This window comes from Microcaecilia unicolor, chromosome 11, assembly GCF_901765095.1.
Source record: "Microcaecilia unicolor chromosome 11, aMicUni1.1, whole genome shotgun sequence".
Taxonomy (NCBI): Eukaryota; Metazoa; Chordata; class Amphibia; order Gymnophiona; family Siphonopidae; genus Microcaecilia; species Microcaecilia unicolor.
Genome location: NC_044041.1, coordinates 88,284,240 through 88,300,621, shown reverse-complemented (window position 1 = coordinate 88,300,621; position 16,382 = coordinate 88,284,240). Strand labels below are relative to the sequence as shown.

The window sequence follows — 16,382 nt, the reverse complement described above, 5'->3', positions numbered from 1 at the left end:
GATTTTCCACCGTGATGAGCTGCCAGCGCTTATTTCAGATGCCCTACAGGTCCTTTCTATTGAAGAGCCTGACAGTGGCATGGCCTCCTCTGTGAATCCTAGGATGGCTAGTACCAAAAAGCCTGCTCGAGCCTTTCCTTTGCATGATTCCATCCAAGAGCTTATTTCCGCTCAGTGGGCTGACCCCGAGGGACCTTTGAAAGTTTCCAGGGCTATGGGGCAATTATGCCCTCTGCGTGAGGAGCATTTGGCTCGCTTTGCAATGCCTAAAGTAGATGCCTTAGTCACTGCGGTGACAAAGAGAACTACCCTCCCTGTGGAAGGAGGAGTTGCCCTGAAGGATATACAAGACCGTAGGCTGGAAGCAGCACTTAAACGGTCCTTTGAAATTGCAGGTCTTACTGTTCGGGCGTCTGCATGCAGTTGTTATGCTGCTAGAGCATGCCTGGCGTGGTTGCAACAGGCAGTGGAACAGCCCAGAGATGGAGCGGAGCCCTTCTCGGATGTGGCTCCGCGGCTGGAGTCGGCCTTGTCCTTTTTGGCTGATGCCCTTTATGTCAGAGCTTCGGCTAAACAAATGGCAGTAGCAGTGGCGGCTCGCTGTCTTATTTGGCTACGACATTGGGCAGCTGACATGGCCTCTAAGCAAAGGTTGGTGAAGTTGCCCTTTCAAGGCCTTCTTCTATTTGGTGAGGAGTTGGGAAAAAAAATTGTTAAAGGCCTGGGAGATCCTAAACCCCAGCGCTTGCCCGAAGATAGGCCGAGGCCTTCCTCCAGGGGCCAGGCGGTCCACTCCTCTTATAGACCTCGCTTCCGTGAAGCTAGAAGGTACCGCCCGGGGCGTGCTGCTGGGTTCACTTCTCGTGCCCATTTTTCAGCAGAGGAGCTCCTTTCGCTCGGACAAGCGTTCCGCAGCCACCGGCTCTAGGCCTGGAGTTCAGGGGCGACCCTCTCAATGATGGTGCGCCGGCCCCCTCCTCGCTTCCTGTCATCGGAGGATGCCTTTCCCTCTTTGCCGAGGAGTGGGCCAATATTTCCTCAGATCGGTGGGTTCTGGACCTGATCAGAGATGGCTACAGAATAGAATTCAACGCCACAGCTCCCCGAACCTTTTCGAAGGTAATGGTGGTAGTAGCTGCTTTGCTCAGGCGAGAAGGTATCAGGGTTCACCTGTACCTAGACGACTGGCTCATCAGAGCAGACTCTGTAACAGAGAGCTATCAAGCTTACAGCCAGAGTGGTCTCAGTACTTCAATCTCTAGGCTGGGTCGTCAATATGGCCAAAAGTCACCTGATCCCCTCGCAATCTCCAGAATATTTGGGGGCCAGGTTCGACACAGACTCGGGCTATGTATACCTACCCAAGCTAAGGCGGTGCAAGCTTCAGAATCAGGTCCGTCTGCTCCTGAGGATGCCCCGCCCGCAAGCTTGGGACATTGTCCAGCTGCTGGGATCGATGACAGCCACATTGGAAGTGGTGCCCTGGGCGAGAGCGCACCTGAGACCTCTACAGTATTCCCTACTTCAAAGATGGTCTCCAGTTTCTCAAGATTATCAATGCAGACTTTCTTGGCTCCCTGCGGCCCGACTCAGCATGGAGTGGTGGCTCTCAGACAGCATGCTGCGGCGAGGAATGCCGCTGGCGCTCCCCGATTGGTGTCTAGTAGTGACAGTTGCCAGCCTGAAGGGCTGGGGCATGCATTGCAAGGGGAAGCATGCCCAGGGTCTATGGACACCCGAGGAGTCGGAGTGGTCCATCAACCGCCTGGAGTTGAAAGCGGTGTTTCAGGCGCTTCTGGCCTTTCAAGTGACCCTGGAAGGATTGGCTGTCAGAGTCATGTCGGACAACACGACAGCAGTGGCCTACAAAAATCGACAAGGCAGCACTCAGTGCAGAGCACTGGCCGCGCAGGCCGAACAGATTTGCCACTGGGCCGAGCTGCATCTTCAATTTCTGTCGGCAGCTCACATTGCAGGTCAGAGCAACGTGCAAGCCGATTATCTAAGCAGGCATCAGATCGATCCAGCAGAATGTGAAATAGCAGACGAAGTATTCCTGCAGATATGTGCCAAATGGGGCAAGCCCGTGATGGATCTTATGGCGACAAGTTCAAATGCCAAAGTCCCGTGCTTCTTCAGCAGACGGAGAGATCCTCGCTTGGCAGGGTTGGATGCCTTGACTCAGCCCTGGCCTCCGGGCCTACTATATGTGTTCCCTCCGTGGCCCTTGATAGGGCGCGTGCTCCTGCGGATTCGGCTGCACCCAGGAGAAGTGGTCCTCATCGCCCCAGATTGGCCCAGGAGGCCGTGGTATGCAGACCTCCGACAGATGCTAGTGGAGGCTCCCCTTCCTTTACCTCTGGTACTGAACCTGTTGTCACAGGGCCCGGTAGCCATGGAGGACGCCTGCCGCTTTGGTCTTATGGCATGGCGAGTGAGAGGGTGCAATTGAGGGACAAAGGCTATTCAAACACAGTCATTTCCACTCTCCTGCAGGCCTGCAAGCGTTCCACTTCCGTGGCTTATGCCAGGATTTGGCGCCAGTTTGAGTCTTGGTGTGCTTCAAAAGCGATCGCACCCATGCGGGCTCCTGTCTTGCCGATTCTGGACTTTTTGCAGGATGGTGTACAAATAGTCTTGGCCTATAATTCCCTGCGGGTGCAAGTGGCAGCGTTGGCCTCCCTTCGTGGTAAGGTTGAAGGCGTGTCTTTAGCTGCTGATCCAGATGTGGCACGGTTTCTTAGTTGGGTGCTTCGACTCCGGCCTTCCGTGCGAGCACCCTGTCCAGCTTGGAACCTGGGGCTAGTTTTGAAGGCCCTGCAGGCTTCTCCTTTTGAGCCGCTTCGGCGAGCATCGGAGAAAGATTTGACACTAAAGACCGTTTTTCTTGTGGCCATTACTTCGGCGAGACGGGTGTCAGAGCTCCAGGCGCTGTCCTGTAGAGACCCATTTCTGCCATTCTCAGAGTCCGGGGTCACGGTTCGGACCGTGCCTTCCTTCATGCCTAAGGTGGTTTCAGCCTTTCACCTAAACCAGCCTATTTTCTTGCCCTCCTTTGATAAGGAGGAGTTTCCAGAATCTTTTGGGCAGTTGCACCTGTTGGATGTGCGCAGGACTCTGCTGCAGTATCTGCGAGTTACTATCTCTTTCAGGATCTCTGATCATCTGTTTGTTTTGCTATCAGGTGCTCGCAGAGGGTCTCCAGCGCCTAAAGCCACTATTGTCCGCTGGCTCAAAGAAACTATCTTTTCAGCTTATCTGCTTGCTGGCCGGTCTCCGCCTGTAGCCTTTAGGGCGCATTCTACCAGAGCGATTTCTTCCTCTTGGGCTGAAACTGGAGCACTCTCTCGTCAAGAGATATGCAGTGCAGCAACATGGGCTTCTAAGCTCTCTTTTGCCCGACATTACAGGCTGGATGTGGCTGCTAGGAGGGATGCGCGTTTTGGAGCACAAGTGCTAGCGAGTGGTGTGACCTGTTCCCACCCTATATAGGGATTGCTTTGTTACATCCCATACGTAATGGCTTCATCTGCTTGATGACAAGGAAGGGAAAATTAGGTTCTTACCTTGGTAATTTTCTTTCCTTTAGTCATAGCAGATGAAGCCATGAGCCTTCCCTGTATGATTGTCTGTATGCTGTGAATCTGTTTCAGGTTCTGTTCTTGTTTCCTGAAGTTCCTTCCTTGGGAGAAAGTTGGAAAACAGTCTTCAGGATTCATGTTCACTTATAGGAGGATGAGTCCATTCCCTCCAGTTTGTTTTGGAGGATGAGTTTATTCCCTCCAGGAGGTTGCGTGTATCCCCTCCAGTTATACAATAGGGAGGACGAGTTTATTCCCTCCAGGAGGATGTGTTCATTCCCTCCTTTTGAGTTCATGCCCTTGTTAAGGGGCCATCGTTCGCTGTGAGGAAAGTTCATGTTATTCCCATTGTGGTTTGCCATACTGCTTTGGAAGCTTCAAATACTGAAGAGGCAGTGGAGCTTGGCTGGCCATGAGGCACTGTGAAAAGTTGAGTGCTCTCTATCTCCCCCTGCTGCTTGATGGACACAACCCATACGTAATGGCTTTATCTGCTGTGAGTAAAGGAAAGAAAATTACCAAGGTAAGAACCTAATTTTCTCATCTTGTGCAGCTCTGGCTTAATCTCTTAGCCTGTTCCCTCAGGATTAGTTGAGATGGGGGGTTGAGTATGGCTCAGTTCATCAGTTGGAGTACACCTCGTGATCCCAGGTCCCTCCTCCCCCTCCATCCACCTCTGTTGTCATCTTATGTGCCGGTGATGTCTCTGACACATGGCAAATGGACTCCCTCCTACCTCTAGAAAAGAAAAGATTCCCAGAGTGTGGTGGTATTATTTTGTCTTCTGTCTACTCTGAATCTGCCTCTGCTGGCTGCTTGAACGTTGGTATGCTAAACTGGCTATGTCTGCCTTGATGCCATTGTCTGCCATTGACTGCTTTTTCGTTGCTACCCCCGCGTTGTTTGGCTCTCATCTGGCTGCATACGATGATATTTGGGTGCTCAGTCTCCTGCTGCTTTAGGCCAGGGGATTTCCCATGTGGTGCTGTGGACTCTTCTGCACAGTTTTCGCTTCTGTCCACCATCTTGCAGGCTCCCCTCATGGAGCATAGGCCACGGCTTTGCCTTAGGTGGCCACCAGATCAGGTTGGCGTGCCGCAGAGTGGCTCCAGGGTATTTTGCCCTACTCTGATGGTTCGGTTGGTCTATGACTGGCGATGTTAAGTGGGGCTGTTGGTGGTTCCTGTTTCCCGGGCTGTCCTGTTTGAGGTGCTTCCTGCGCTTAGAAGCTGGCTTTTTTTTTTTTAATGCACTGTACTCTCATAGAGCTAACAATGGCAAGAGTGCTATGGCACTTATGAGAATGTTTCATGGATAAGCAGTGGAGGTATGTTTAAAAAAAAAAAAGAAGCTTTTTGAGGTGCGATGCTTCTTTGGTAGGACTTGTTCTGCCCTATCACCCCGTGCTTCGCTTGTCCTGGAGTTTCCTCGAGGGAGGTCTGCTTGTTTCTTGCTTCTTTCCTTTGAGGTTTATCAGGGGCTTTTTCTATCAGGATGCCCTGTGCCTTCTACCCCCTAGTGTGGAGCTCTGTTTCCCTGGGGCTCTCACTCTCTGTTGTTGACCTTGAGGGTGATAGGCTTTTGTGGCCCTTGGGGGAGGGTCTCTGTGGTTGAACTTTTTGTGGGTGTTCCTTGGATGCCCCTTCACCTGTCCTTCAGAGAGCTTGGTTCCTGGTCATGCTGTTGGCCTGGTTGAACCTCCCAGAATGTCCCCTTGGGGCCTGTTCCCAGGTTTGACTTCTCTCGGTGCCTTGTTCCTCCTGCCAAGCAGTATTGCGGTACTTTGGGTTTTGGTTGCAGCCCTCAGCTGGGGGGTGTCTGGTTGGACTTGGTTGTCCAGTGATTCTGTCTCCTGCTCTTCACCATCTACCTCCCAGCCTAGGTGAGCGGTAGCTTAGTCTGGCCCTTCATAACTGATGTACCGTAGTCTGTTCCTTTCTGGGCGGCATCTATGTAGAGTGTGTGCTCCTAGTGCTATGTGATTATTTCTATTGGGAGTCAAACGGCATCCTTTTGGCAGTCGGGGAGCCCTCCCTTCTCTGTCTGGACGGCCTGATTTTTACCCGGGTGTCCGGCATACCTTCCTCTGTGGGGCCCGGTACTTACTGGGCTTTATGGTTTTCTGCCATGTCGGCTGGGGAGGTGAGCCTTGCTTTGTTTCCTTTAAGCTGGGGCACCTTGGGCAGCAGGCTCCTTAGTTGTGGGAGCCCACCTCTCCATGGTTTGAGGCCCTTGTTTTCGGGGGGGAGGGGGGGGGGGAGATGGAGATGCTTCTCCAGGTGGCTCTCAGCCCCTTTTCCCTGGAGGTTGAGTCTCACTTTGGCTCGTTTGGCTGTCATCCCTTTGTGGTAGTCGAATGGGCCTGGTGGTTGATCTTTACTATTTCTGGGACTTGGTGAACATTGCTCCCTTGCAGGAAGTTGACCAGCACTCCCACATGGGGTATGGGATTGCGCCTCATTCTTGTTGATTGCCTTGGGCCCCTTTCTGGCTTTTGAGTAGTCCATGACCCTTTGGGCCATGTCAAGCCTTGCTCTCTCTGTGGGAGTAGAGCCTTAGAGATTGAGCCTTGCTTCTTCTCCGGGAACCATGACTTCTGCCTTCTCTCCAGGGACCTTGCCTTATGCCTTCCCTAGAGGTAGTGCCTTGCACTGTCTCTGGTGGCCACACCTGACTCTGGCCCTGGTTTACAAGCATGAGCCTGTGTCTGGGAGATGTTTTCGCCCCCTCTCGAGGGAGCGAGCCAGCCTCTGTCTCTGGTTGTCATGCCCCACTTGGCCGTTGAGCCTTGCTCTGTCTCTGGGTTTCCTGCCTTGCCCGTTTCTGGAGGGCGACGCCTGCTCCATTGTTGGTCGAGTATTGATTCATCTCTGACCCTTGCTCTATTTTTTCGAGGCTCAGTACGCAGAACCTTGCTCTGGCTCAGGAGTCGGGCTCTGTCGCCAATGGTCATATCTGTCTCCAGCGGTCATATCTGTCTCCAGCGGTCGGGCCTGGCTCCATCTGTGCTTGTGAGCCTTTCTCCATCTAGGGAGTTCAAGCCTGTCCCTGGCTCTAGAGAGCAAGACTTGCTAGGTCTCTGCCTGTTGAGCCTTCCTCCATCTAGTGATTTTGATCCTACCCTCTTGCTCAAGGGTGAGGTCTCTTGGGTTTCAGGTTGGTGTTATGTGCTGTACTGGGCTATTGTGGTGTATGCCGATTCTGGTTCCAAGCCTGACTCTGTTGCTAGCTCACGGCCTGGCGACGCTCTTTCTGGTGGAGGAAAGGTTTTCCTCCTTTGTGAGTTGTGGAGTTTTGTCACTTCCCTATTGGGTGCCACTGCGGTGCTCACCAGGCGGTGGTGGGCGTCTCCTGGTGCTGGCCTGGCTGGGTTCTGCTTACCGGTGGTCTTCTTATGACCTCTGCCTTCTCTCTCTTGTGTCTTTGTTCTAAGTACAGTGGGGTGCACTTCCACTGTTTCCAGGTTCCTTCAAGCCTTTATGATTGTTTCTCTTTCTTCAGGGATTGTAGTAGCCTGCCCTAGTTGTGGACTAGAGAGTTGCACGGGGACAGAAATCTTACCCATCCCCGCCCATCCCTGCTGGAATCTTAATCGTCCCCACCCGTCCCCACTGGAATCTTACCCATCCCCGCAAAACTTTAACCCATCCCAACCCGTCCCCGCAAGAATGTAACCAATCCCCACCCATCCCCGTAAGAATTTAATGGTACATAAAAGAAAATTCCAGTCAGCTCCCTCAGTCTCTCTCTGGATTTGAGCCACAGCACTGTAGGCAAGGAAGGACCGGAAGTTGGAACTTGGAACACTCTGGTGCGCACATGTAAGACTTGTCTCCAATTCACTTGCACTGTGTGCTGAGAGGTCGCCACATGCACGCACCAGTAGGTCAGGTGACATCTGATTCTCGTGCCTGTGTCAGAGTTATGGTCTGTGCACCAGCGTGGTAGCAAAGAGGATTAATAGTAACATAGTAAGTGACAGCAAATAGATCTGAACGGTCCATCCACTCTGCCAGTAGTCACACTCATGATCAATTCATCATTAAATCAACGAGTGTGATATTATATACTTGATTATGGTCTTTCTTTCGTGTTTCTGGAACAAAGACCACAGAAGTCTATCTGGCCCTATCCTTATGTTCCAACTACTGGAGTTGCCGTTGAAGCCCACTCCAGTCTATTTGTCTTCTCATTTGTGGGACAGAGACCATAAAAGTCTGTCCAGCACTGTCATCATGTTCCAGCCACTGAAGTTGCTGTCTAAGCCCTTTCTAGCCCATCCTAAACCAGATTGCCATGTATGAGACACAGACCATACAAGTCTGCCAGGTATCAGCCCTAGTTCATCACAGCCAGAGTCGCCATCTAAGCGTCACTTGACACATCCACACACATGCAGCCATTTAAGGTTAGGTTTTATATAACTTCCATTTTCTAATTAGAGATACTCTGTGTTCATCCCATGCCTTTTTGAATTCCGTCATCATTTGTGACTCTACCACCTCCTTAATGGAAGACTTTCCACATTTGTGCTGTTAAAGCAAGGAAGAAGAAGAGGAGGAGAAGACAGCACTCAAAGAAATTGGTATTCGGTAGATGAGAGGCTGATGCAGGTGCAGCTTACACTTCTATGAGAAGACCGCAGAACTGCCTCCATCCCCGCGGGAACCCCGCAGGAACTGCCTCCATCCCCGCGGGAACTCCGCAGAGCTGCTTTCATCCCTGCGGGAACCCCGCAGAGCTGCTTCCTGCTTCAATCCCCGTGGGAACCCCACAGGAACTGCCTCAGTCCCCGCGGGAATCCCGCAAACCCCGTTCCCGTTCAGCTCTCTATTGTGGACTGCTTTTGTACATCCCACTTGTCTCTGGATTGATCTGTGGGACGCTGATAATTTTCTTTCCATTAGTCCCAACAGATCAGTCCATAGACCCACCTTTGTATTTTGGCTGAGTATTTCTCGCCACTTGTGCAGTTCTGTCCTTTCTTCCAGATTCGGTTCCATTAGGTTCCTTCATTAGGTTTTTGTTTTTTAAAAAAACCTCTTTTCATTTACCACCTCGTATGTTTTCCTCCCGCAGAAATGGTGAAGGGGGTGCCTACATGGGCTTTATAGAGGCAGGAAGGGGCTTACATGTTGGATTTCCTTAAACCTTGGAAGTTCTCTCTGTCTCCACCTGCTTGGTAGAGGCATTTTTCGCAACCTGGTACAGTCAATGGTGCTAAGTCATCTAGAATATTGCAATGCACTCTATGCTGGTTGTAAAGAGCATATCATCAAAAAACTTCAGACAGCCCAGAACACTGCAGCTAGACTCATATATTTAAAGACAAAATACGAAAGTGCTAAACCCCTAAGAGAGAGGCTGCACTGGCTTCCAGTTAAAGAACGTACTGTGTTCAAGGTCTGCATTCTGGTTCATAAAGTCATTCATGGAGATGCTCCGGCCTACATGTCAGACCTTATTGACTTGCCACCTAGGAACGTTAAAAGATCAGCACGCACATTCCTGGGTCTTCACTTCCCAAGCTGTAAAGGTCTAAAATACAAACTAATACATGTGTCCAGCTTTTCCTACATAGGCACGCAGCTGTGGAATGTATTGCCACTGGACTTGACGACTATTCACAACCTAATCTTCTGAAAATCACTAAAGTCTTTTCTTTTCAACAAGGCATACAATAATAATCAATAATAGGAATTCTAACTCATCACTACTTGATATTCTGACTGTTTTCTTATGCCTTGTTCTTTATGTAATACCAATTGTTTTTTTTACTCTTGAATGGCGCTTGCCTTGTACGCCACATTGAGCCTGCAAATAATCTATGTCTCTAGATTGATCTGTTGGGACTAATGGAAAGAAAATTTATCAGGTAAAGACTAATTTTACCTGAGTAGTTGTTTGTTCCTATGAAACTGATTAACAATTTTATTCAAGTTACTGATTATAAATGGACAAACCACTATATACCAACATAGAGAGACTTGCCTGGGATTGTTCACTTGAAACATAGGGCTGTACCGAATATTCGTATTTGATTTGATACATTATTTGGCCAAATAGTGATTAAAATTTGAATACAAATAAGCTGGGTCTCTGCTGTGCTAAATAAATACTGGATCTCTGATTTCACATGGCTTCTTTTAAAGCTCAATGCCCATTCTTTGTATTTGGCTGAATAATAAGTGTTATTTGTATTTTTCCTGAATTGTAAAATATGTTGTTTGGTACAGCTCTACTTCACATTGGTGATTTGGTACAAATTGTTAATTTTTTTTTTTCTTAATAAAGTCAGCATGTAGTACTGACTGCTGAATTATAAAGCCCCACTCACACCAATGAGATAAAATATAAAAACTTGACAGACGCAGAATTTGTAACAAACTAATATTAGAAAATGCACAGTTTGCAGCAGTAGCTTAGTTATTCTATTGTAAATACATTTGATGTCGGCTTTTATTTTCGTACCATATTTTAAGTTGTCCTATGTTCAGAATGTGGCTAGCCATTTGGTAGGTTAAAGGTACTATTGAGGCAATGTTGTCCCAACTGAGAGTCTATCATCGATTACTTGTTAAGCAGCAAGCTCCTTTTCCTACATGGTATTTTGATTTCTATGGTTCTTCATATTGATGATCTGAGTTACTTAAATTTATGGTTTCTGATGAACCTGCTTGAACCTGTTTAGTATAGTATTTGATTAGTATGCTTTTTATAGTTGGTTGTCCATTTGTTTAGAGTGGTGGCTCATCTTAACACAAAATCGTGAATTACTTCATCTTGTGCTGAGCTTAAACTGTGGAAATTGGTTACCTGTTTTTGCTAGAACTGGAAGGGATTGTTTGCTATTTTGGAAGAAGCGTAATGTTTTCAAGGCATTTTTTGCATCAAGCAATACCAACTATTGTGGACGGTGGGTCCATCTGTCTGTACACATCTGTCTATTTATGATGCACAAATTGATAAGTTATAACTAAGAGCCAAAGAGGAGGCAGAGGGCCTACAGAAAGGGAATGGGACTTGATACACAACCTTTCTGTGGTTTTTGCAACTACTTTCAAAGCAGTTTACGTAGTATATACAGGTACTTATTTGTACCTGGGGCGATGGAGGGTTAAGTGACTTGCCCAGAGTCACAAGGAGCTGCAGTGGGAATCGAACCCAGTTCCCCAGGATCAAAGTCTGCTGTACTAACAAGGAAGAGGTGGGATAAAAGAAGAAGGAGCTTATTTTTGTTGCCATGTTGTCCTCCTCCTCCTCCTCTTTTCGGCATAGTCATGCCCCATCTACCACAGCCTTTACACTCAAAAACTGTGCAGTAATACACGTAGTGCTGCATGCATTAAAGGCATACTCATCACTGCTACTGCTCCCCAAACATCTTCAGTTGCTCAACATACCAACGTTGTCTCCCTTTTAACACATGAGACTCTTGACCTATACTCAACATGACTTATATTCAAAGTCCATAAAGCCTCCAAACTTCAGAAACATATCCTCTTAAACTTCTAGCCATTTGTAAACAGCACCCCTATCACCCTTACTCAGAGAGGGCTCCATCAAAATACACCTTGTGTAATGCTTAATACATGCACTCTTCAGCTTGTTTCTCATGCTGTTAGTCTGGTTTGTTTTGAATGGAAATGTTATGTATCATTTATTATGCGGTAGTTTTAAAATTTAGGTTTGGATGATTTGTTGTGTATCGGTCTTATGTAACGTCTTTATTCTGGTAGCCACATTGTACAAATTATTTTTCTGTGTACAAGAATATGATTATTAAATCCATGCTTTAATGTAAGAACTGTATTCTTTTTAAAATTTTAGTTACTGTGGTATCCATGATCCAGCCTGTGTGGTTTACTGCAACACCAGCAAGAAATGGTTCTGTAATGGACGTGGCAATACTTCTGGAAGGTAATATTTAAATATCAGAAGATGTAATTTGAATGTGTAAGACCATATGGGGATTTAATTCTAGTGTTTGTGCCAAGCTAATTCTATGTGGACAAGATAGACGGCACTTTCTCCTGATAGGAGTGTTTCAAGGGTTGAAAAGATTGGTTTGTTTCCTTTGAACGCCTGATCTCTCCATTGGAGTAGTTCTTGATAGCAAAAGACTTAGTTTCCAGTGAGAATGTTCCTTAGGGTAGTAGCACTTTGACACTGAAGTAAAGAGGTTAAAGATGTAACGTGTGGCATGTGCTACTGAGAGGCTGTTATATGGTGCAGAACTCTTCCCAGTAGTTCCTAGTAGGGTTCAGAAGTAGCAAGGCATGCTGCACCCAGATACATCAACAGAGTGAAATGTTTCAGATTTATGCTACGTTTTCTGCATTAGCTCGAAGATTGGAGTCTATGAATTAAATAGTAGAAACACGGGGAATGTTTGATAATGTTTGAAAAATTTTGATGATAGAAGTTCAGATGTACTAGTACAATTTTGCATTGTTCAATACTAGATTTATACTGATTGATATGGAAATTTTAAACGTGCAATCATCAATAAAAAATAATTGAAAAATAGTAGAAACACTACTCATAAAATACATTTCCATTACATAGCTTCCCACTATAACAGAACCTGTGGATAGTTGTGCCCATCAACCAGCAGGTAATAGAGAACTGAAAACTGAGCTGAGACAGCTTTCTCTTGGCATCCAGTCCAGCTCCTCAGTATTTACAAACAATGCTGGACCCGCAGCTGTTCCACTGGCAGTGGAGGCAGCCTCTCTCATGAGTTGGGTGTATTGCTTTTAAACATCTCACAGGTTCTGGAATAGTGAGAAGCTACATAATGGAAGGAGAAATTAGGTCCTAAACCTGATAATTTTCTTTCTGTTAGTCCTTCCCACTATTCCAGAGGCCTTCCTGAGGTTTTTGAGATATTTAGTCTGTGAAAAGTAATGAGTCAAATGTTGACACTCAGCTTGCATGGTGCTTCCTGCGTATCTCTTGTTCTCTACATGTTATCCAGAGATGAGAGGTCCACATATGTTTGCTCGTCTGGTTAGCGTTAGATTAGTGAGTCGTTTAAGGTTGTGTGTGTGCTCTGAGTTTATCCTTTCTGTTTGTCTACATAAATAGTGAGGAGCTGGACTGGATGCCAAGAAGAGATACCTCAGCTCAGTTTTCAGCTCTCTATCTCCACCTTCTGGTTGATGTTCACAACTATCCCACAGGTTCTGGAATAGTGGGAAGGACTAATGGAAAGAAAATGCAACTGAGACCTAATTTCTCCTTAATCACACAGTAAAATGGCGTGTGAGAGCTACCGTGCTTGCGTTCCAAGTTAAATTCAGGAGAATCTAAGACATGCTCATTTCACTGTTTGGTGTTGTATATAAATTCTTTTGTTTCTCTTTTTAGCCACATTGTGAATCACCTTGTAAGGGCAAAATGTAAGGAGGTGACACTCCACAAGGATGGGCCACTGGGTGAGACTGTTTTGGAGTGCTACAACTGTGGCTGTCGGAATGTATTTCTTCTTGGCTTCATCCCTGCCAAGGCTGACTCAGTGGTTGTTTTGCTGTGCAGGTGAGTAAAATACCTTATTGTTAATTGCTTTTCAAGTCCCAAAGTATGTTTTATACTAGTACAAGCTTTTGAATGCACTCGTATTTCAGGGCAAAGATGAAGTATTTACAGAATTGACTGGATAAATAGATATGGGTATAGATTTCTCTAAATATTCCCTGTATCTGAGAGTGGGTGGGTCAGATGCTTATCATAATTTCTCTTAAGTAGCTACTATACTAGTAAGCAATGGTCAGTAAGTTTTTGTTTTTAAAACATCGCTAGAGAAATTAAAATACAAAGATTTACCCTCAAATAACTACTGGTAGTATGTCATTCAGCTGCTTAGACCTTTTCTCTTTTTTCGCCTGTGTGTACAATCATGGGCCTTAATTCAAGCCATTTTATCAAATTGAGTTCAGAGGTTCCTACATAATTTTGTCACAGTGTGGTTTTTATGGCACTGTAAATAGCAAATTCTATATGCTGATCTGAAGAAAGATGAGGTTGTTAAAGGCATTCTCCAAGGACAAGCAGGCCATATAATTCTCAAATGAGGATGACATCATCCATCCATGGAGTCCGGTGCAGAAACACTGCCCAACATACTATTTCTTTAATAGTTTGAGGCAGCACTCCCACTGTGTATGTGCATGTGCCTTCGCCTTCCCCTGACTCAAGATTGCAGGACCAGCAGGCTTTTCTCATCTGCAATGAGGAGAGGGCATGCTTTCTTTGCAGTCTCTTCAGTGCATTTAGTCTTGTTTTTTTTTGGTACCTCAGGTTGTTTTGTGTTTTCTTCACTATTCTTTCTCTTTTTTGAGTGTCCTTCCTAGTATTTCTCCCAAGTGTGTTTTGGCCCACTTTAAAAAATTTTCTTAGACCTAAGCATCGGCCAGGTAGCTGAGCTGTGACCCTTGTTTTCCTCACCATTGAGTCATTTGATTTTTGCTTCGGCCATATTCCTTCCCATGTCGTCTAAAGTTCCCAGTGGCTTTAAGCGCTGTTCCTAATGTAATTGGACCATCTCTGGGGCTGACACTCATTCTTGGTGTATCCAGTGTTTGGAGCCAGACCATAACCATTTTAAACTGTGTTCTTTGTGTATGCAGAAAAGAACCCAGAAATCCAGAGATGCTCAAAAAGAGAAGATTCCTGTCATCAAGCAGATGAACCCATTACAAGTGGGTTGTGTCCATCAACCAGCATGGGGAGATAGAGAGCACTGAAAAATCATAGTGCCTCATGGCCAGCTAGCTCCATCTGCCTCTTCAGTATTCTCTATCTCCCCAGCAGGGTGGTTGCAGCTTGTTCAAGCTCCTTCAGAAAATCTGCCTGGGGTGCTCTGTGCTTTTGCCAGTTGTAGCAGGGGTGTTATGGCTGATGGTGCCCACTTTAAAGGTTAGCCCTTTCCCTGCCTTACCCGGCCCCTGATGTGGAAGTAGACAAATAGGCAAGCCCTGTCCCTGTCTTTGCCCACGCTGTGGATGCAGGCACATAGGTTCGCCTTTTCCCTGCCTTTCCCACGCTACTGATCCTCCGGAGTTGGAAATTTGCCTCTTTCGCTGTTGCCTCAAACTTTCCTCACAGTGTTAAAAAAAAAAAAAAAAAAAATTGCGTCGCGCTTTGGCGCTGCGATCCCAGAAAAGAAGTTTTCTTCTGATTGTGCAGCGTGACCGGAGCTCGGAGACTCAGTCTGGTGAGGTAAGAGCATTTTGTAGCTCCTCCGGGGAGGGCCCTGCGTTCGGGACGATTTTAGTGCGAATCCGCCATTTTGAATTTCCGCCGTTTTCGGCGATGGCTGCTGAGAAAGTAAAGCGCTGTTCGTTTGTGGCAAGCGTAAATCTGCAGTGGGGCTCTGTAAGGTGTGCTTTTCAGACGGTAGAGCCGGCCCGAGCATGGCGAGCGATGTTCCTTCCCGCTCCGTGGAGCTGGCAGCGGGCGCCATTTTGGAACAGCATGGCACGACCCCCGCTGAGGCGGAGGAGTTTGAGCCTGGAGGGGCACCTCGTGTAGAGGCTAATAAAAGAGCTGTTTCCTTGTCATCAAGCAGATGAAGCCATTACGTATGGGTTATGTCCATCAACCAGCAGGGGAGATAGACAGCACTCAAACTTTCACAGTGCCCTCTTGGCCAGCTAGCTCCACTGCCTCTTCAGTATTCTCTATCTCCCTTAGCAGGGTGGCTGCAGCTTGTTGGAGCTCCAGAAAAATCTGCCGGGAGGTGGTTCCTGGCTTGCCAGTTGTTAACCGGTGTGTTGGAGGCTATAGCAGCTTCACTTTAAAGGCACATATGTTAGCCCTTTCCCTGCCTTACCCATACCTCTGTGGATGTGGACATATTGCCTTGCTTTCCCTGTCCTTACCCACCAACAGTGGATGCAGGCATATAGGTTCGCCCTCTCCCTGCCTTTCCCACTCATCTGAGCCTCCGGAGTCTTCAATACCTCTGCTTTCCTCACAGCTTAAAAAAAAAAAAAAAAAAAAAGTTGCGTCGCGTTTTTAAACGCAGAGACGCTGGAACAGAGGTTTTTGACCTGATTTTCAGCAGGATCGTAGTTGTACACTAGATCCTTTGAGGTAAGAGTGTTTTCCAACTCCTCCGGGGTGGGCCCGCGATCGGGGCGATTTTGGCGCGAAACCGCCATTTTGGATTTTACCGCCGTTTTTCGGCGATGGCTGCGGACAATGTAAAGCGCTGTTCCACTTGTGGCAAGCGCAAATCAGCAGCAGGGCTCTGTAAATCGTGCTGTATTGGCGTAGGAGCCGGCCCGAGCATGGCGAGCGATGTTTCTTCCCGCTCTGAGCTGGCAGCGGGCGCCATTTTGCTTACACCGCATGGCGCGGCCTCCGTGGACACGGAGAGACCTGAGCCGGGTGGGGCACCTCGAGATGAGGTTATTTCAGGAGTGGCTAGCACCGGACAGGATTTGGGTGCCCAGGGTGAGATTTTCTCCCCGGATTTTGTGCTTTTGCTGCATAAAGCATACATGATGAAAAGAGCCCTTCCTCAAGGGTCGCCTGAGGCTCCTCTGATTGCCCCCCCGATGGGTTCTGGCCTGGGACTGCCCAGTGAGGCTTTTTTCCCGGATGCTTGGCCTAAAGATAAGCGCAGAAGGGTTAATTCCCCTTCATATTGTGGTGCACCTTTTTCCCCCCCGTGGTCGGGGTGTGAGGATTCGGAGAACTCTGACAGACGCTCTTGGTCTGAGGAACCAGAGTCAGGTGCGGATTTACCACAGGATCTGGATGATCCCTCCGCGGTGAGGATTTTCCACCGTG

The 16,382-nt window shown here is 47.6% G+C and overlaps 1 protein-coding gene across 1 annotated transcript in view; it reads left to right on the top strand.

The window, feature by feature from the left end:
* UPF1 (UPF1 RNA helicase and ATPase) overlaps nt 1–16,382 on the top strand; it is a 193,461-nt gene that overhangs the window by 35,882 nt on the left and 141,197 nt on the right. The window contains exons 3-4 of the mRNA XM_030217505.1: nt 11,412–11,501; nt 12,954–13,121. Of these exons, the coding sequence (XP_030073365.1) occupies nt 11,412–11,501; nt 12,954–13,121 (258 nt within the window). The remainder of the gene's footprint in view (nt 1–11,411; nt 11,502–12,953; nt 13,122–16,382) is intronic.